This window comes from Talpa europaea (genome assembly GCF_964194135.1).
Source record: "Talpa europaea genome assembly, chromosome: 7".
NCBI lineage: Eukaryota > Metazoa > Chordata > Mammalia > Eulipotyphla > Talpidae > Talpa > Talpa europaea.
The window spans coordinates 103,083,118-103,086,595 of NC_140074.1; the positions used below are offsets into that span (position 1 = coordinate 103,083,118).

At 63.4% G+C, this 3,478-nt stretch overlaps 1 protein-coding gene across 1 annotated transcript; it reads right to left on the bottom strand.

Moving 5' to 3' along the window:
- Positions 1 to 256: 256 nt before the first annotated feature.
- Positions 257 to 3,222, bottom strand: BARX1 (BARX homeobox 1; the record flags this gene model as incomplete). Its single annotated transcript, XM_084238395.1, has 4 exons — positions 2,814 to 3,222; positions 973 to 1,264; positions 792 to 876; positions 257 to 421 (listed from the first exon to the last, which is right to left on the bottom strand). Exons 1-4 carry the CDS (start codon positions 3,037 to 3,039, stop codon positions 257 to 259), a joined length of 768 nt encoding a protein of 255 aa, XP_084094521.1. The 5' UTR covers positions 3,040 to 3,222.
- Between the last annotated feature and the right edge of the window lie 256 nt (positions 3,223 to 3,478).

Sequence of the window (3,478 nt, forward strand, 5' to 3'; positions counted from 1 at the left end):
CGCCCAGAGCAGCGGAGCTCCAGAGGACCCTCCACAGCGCTGGACGCGAGTCTCCCAGGCTAGGTCGGCGGAACGCACTGGGGCCGGGGTTTGGCTTCAGAATCTCTGTGTCCTTCTTTGTTCCGCCCCTAACTGTCCGCATTCAAAGTAGTAAGAAAAGTTTAGAAAACAAACGGTGTGGCCGCTCGCGGCTTCCCACGGCCAGAGGGGAACTCGGGCCTAGCTGGGGTCCCCAAGCCCACACTGTCTGCCAGGCTCAGTCCTCTCGGTTCCTGTCGCTGGCGACTCCAGGCGCCTCTGCCGGCTTCTCTGCCTCCTTGGCACGCTCCTGCTCGGTCAGCTGCTCGCTGGTAGGAATGGAGTTCTTCTTGGGCCGTCCCTTGGGCTTGGTGGGAGACTCCAGGCCACCACCCTGCAGCACCTGCAGAGCAGGACCGTGAGCACCTCGGTGAGCTGAGGTGCCATCTGCCCTGAGCCCAGGAAAAGGAGTGAAGTGCCCAAAGAGGCCAACCAAGGCCACGGGTAGCCCCGGGGAAATGGTGATGGTTTTCTTTTCAAACTCTGCTTGATCTACAGGTTCGAGCCTGGACTGAAAGGTGCAGCGGAGAATAAAGGAATGTGGACTGGGCTGGGGTATCCAGAGGGTCAGAGAGAACTGAAAGGGACCCTGTGACGCCCAGCACCAAGGGAGTCAGGAGAGTTGGCCAAAAGTTTCCAAGTGGAGAAAAGAGCAATTCTTAAAGGGCACAAGGGCTCGGCAAGGGAGCGGCAGATGGTACAGGGACACTCACTATTTTCTTCCACTTCATCCTCCGATTCTGATACCAGGTCTTCACCTGCAACTGGCTCAGTCCCAGAGACTCCGCGAGATCTATTCTGAAAAAAGCAGGTACACCTTCAGCAAAAAAAAAAACAAAACACAAACAGCACACACTCCTGCCACCCTCTGGACTCAGCCTGGTCCCTTGCTACCTGTCAGGCGTGGAGAGGTACTTTTGCTTCTCAAAGCGTTTCTCTAGACCCATCAGCTGCAGTTCGGTGAACACGGTGCGGCTCCGACGCCCCTTCTTGGCTTTGGTGCCTGGCTCCCCGGTGCTGGTTGCCTCCAGCTTCCCTCGAAGCTGCAGCTCCAGTGGCAGGTGCGGTGCGCCAGGGGCACCGGGAAGCCCAGGCCCCGCCGCCAGCAGCGCCGAGCCCAGCCCAGAGCAGCCGAGTGGCGCCAGCGGGAACTTAAACACCGCTGCCTGCTCGGCCTTCAACACAGCTGAGGGGAGAAAGTGGGGAGCCAGGTGAACTCACGCCTGGCCAGTAGCACCCGACACAAAATCTTCAGCAAAATTTTGCCAGCTGCCTAGAGTGAGCCTCTTCAAAGCCAGCATGGGGGGATGGGGTAGGCAAGGGGGAACTCCCAGGCTGCCCCTGGCATTCCCCAGGCCCCAGCTGCCCCTGAGGTTCTGGGATATTCAGTGAACAAGTTTGCAGTTCTCAGACGCACGGAGTGTGTCTTTCACAGAAAAGGGAAAACAAGAAGAAATGGCCCCGAGTTAGGAAGATGAGAGCTTGCCCCAACCAAATGGGCAGGATGCATGAGGGGAAACACATCAGTGGATTGAGCATGTCTGCTCGTCTGTGCGTGGCATAGCCACGCAGCCTGGTGGTCAGCAAGGGTGGGGCTGGCCACTTCCTGGAACTTCCACAGCACCCAGAAAAATGGAAAACTGTCCTTCCTGCTTTCTCCGTTTAGATCCTTCCCCATGAAGATATTTCCATTTTCATTAGTTCTAAAATTATTTTTATTTTGCCCGCTTCAAACGAATTACTAACAGCTGAAGGCAAAAGGCTCATGGAGAGGCTGCATCTGAGTCTGACTCAAAACGAACAAACTGGCCCTGCTGTCCCGGGGAAGGTGGGGCACTGGCTGGAGGTTCAGCTGGTACAGGAAAGAGGCTGGGGGTGGGGGCCAGGGACAAGCATCTACTGCTGAATGGGTGCTAGCCCTACTTATATTTAAAAGGCGCCAGGCAAGGTAGAGGTAAATGTGCAGGGAGTGGGGGTTAGTAAAGAGGAGAAGGGACCCTTAGGGGAACATGGAGAGGGAAAGCAGACCCACCCCACAGAGAGAGGACCACCAAGGGGTGACGGAACACAAGGGAAGGCAAGAGGGAGGATGGTGAAGAGGGCACTGACAAGGCAGGCCCGGCCAAGGAAAGGAGAAAACAAGCAGGCCCTGAGCAGGACGCTTAAGCTCCACCGGGGCCCAGCAGGCCTGGAAGAGGAAGGACCATCGGGCAGTGGCCACAGCCACTCTCTCCTCCCCAGACAAGGGGAGGTGGGGTGGCCAGGGGAGATGTCTGTGCTGTGGCAGAGCCAGTGGTCTCCTGTCTGAGACCTTGGGCTCCGGGAGGCTCCAGGCTGGCTAGGACCAGCGTCAGCCCGCAGCCCAGTACTCGGTGACACTGGCCTCTTCCTCAGAGTTCAGTTCCCCCGCCTTGGCCAGACTCTCACGGTCAGCCCAGAACCGAGAAGGCCCAAGCGCCCGCGGCCTGAGCCCGCTTTCACCCGAGGTCTGGCATTAGTAATCTAGTCGTGCGCCCGAGATCGTCCTCCCGGGCTGGAGACTTCAGGGCGGTAGTGAAGGCCCGCGGGCACGAGGCCTGGCTTCTGCACTGTCCGGCGCCTGCACCCTCGGCTTCTCGGCCCGAGAGCGCGCCGAGGGAATGGCCTCGGGGCCTGTGCGCTGCTAGTTGCGCTGCGTCCTCGAGACGGCGCGGCTCGCTCCCTCCCGCCGAGCCCGGCAGCTGCCCCGCACGTACCCAGGTGGCTATGGAAGGGCCGCGCCGCCAGCAGCGCCTGCACGCCGAACTTGAGCAGCTCGCCCGCCGCGGCGGCCGCAGCAGCGGCGGGCGCGGCGCCCTTGGGCCCCGGCGGCTCGGTGAGGATCTCCTCGATCATGAAGCTGCGGTAGCGGTGCGGCCGGTGGTCTGCGCAGCCCTCGGGCGGCCCGAAGCGCCCGGCGCCGGGCTCCCCCGGCCGCTGCATCGCGGCTCGGGCGCGGCGGCGGCTGCTGGGGCGCGGTGGCGGCGCTCGGCCCGCGCGGGGCTCTAGGCCGGCCCGCAGCTCCCGGCAGCGCACGGGCGCCGGCTCATGCCCCCTCCCCCGCCGGGTGGAGGCGCAGGGCGCGGGCGGGGCGCGCGGGGCTCGGCCGGTCGGTCCCGGGACTGCGCCCCCGCCCCGCGCCGCCGCGCCTCATGCCCGGCCACCCCGCGTCACCGCCCCGCCCCGCCCCGCCCGGCCGCCCCGCCCCGCCCCGCGCCGCCCCCCACCCCCTGGGCCGAGCCCGAGGGAGGGACGGGGAACCAGGGAGGTGGGAGGGCTGCGCGAGAGGGGCCGAGCGACCTAGACCGAGGGAGACCCAGCGGAGCGCACGCCCAGGAAAGAGAGCCGGAGAACTCCGAGACCAAACCCCAGAGTTGGGAGA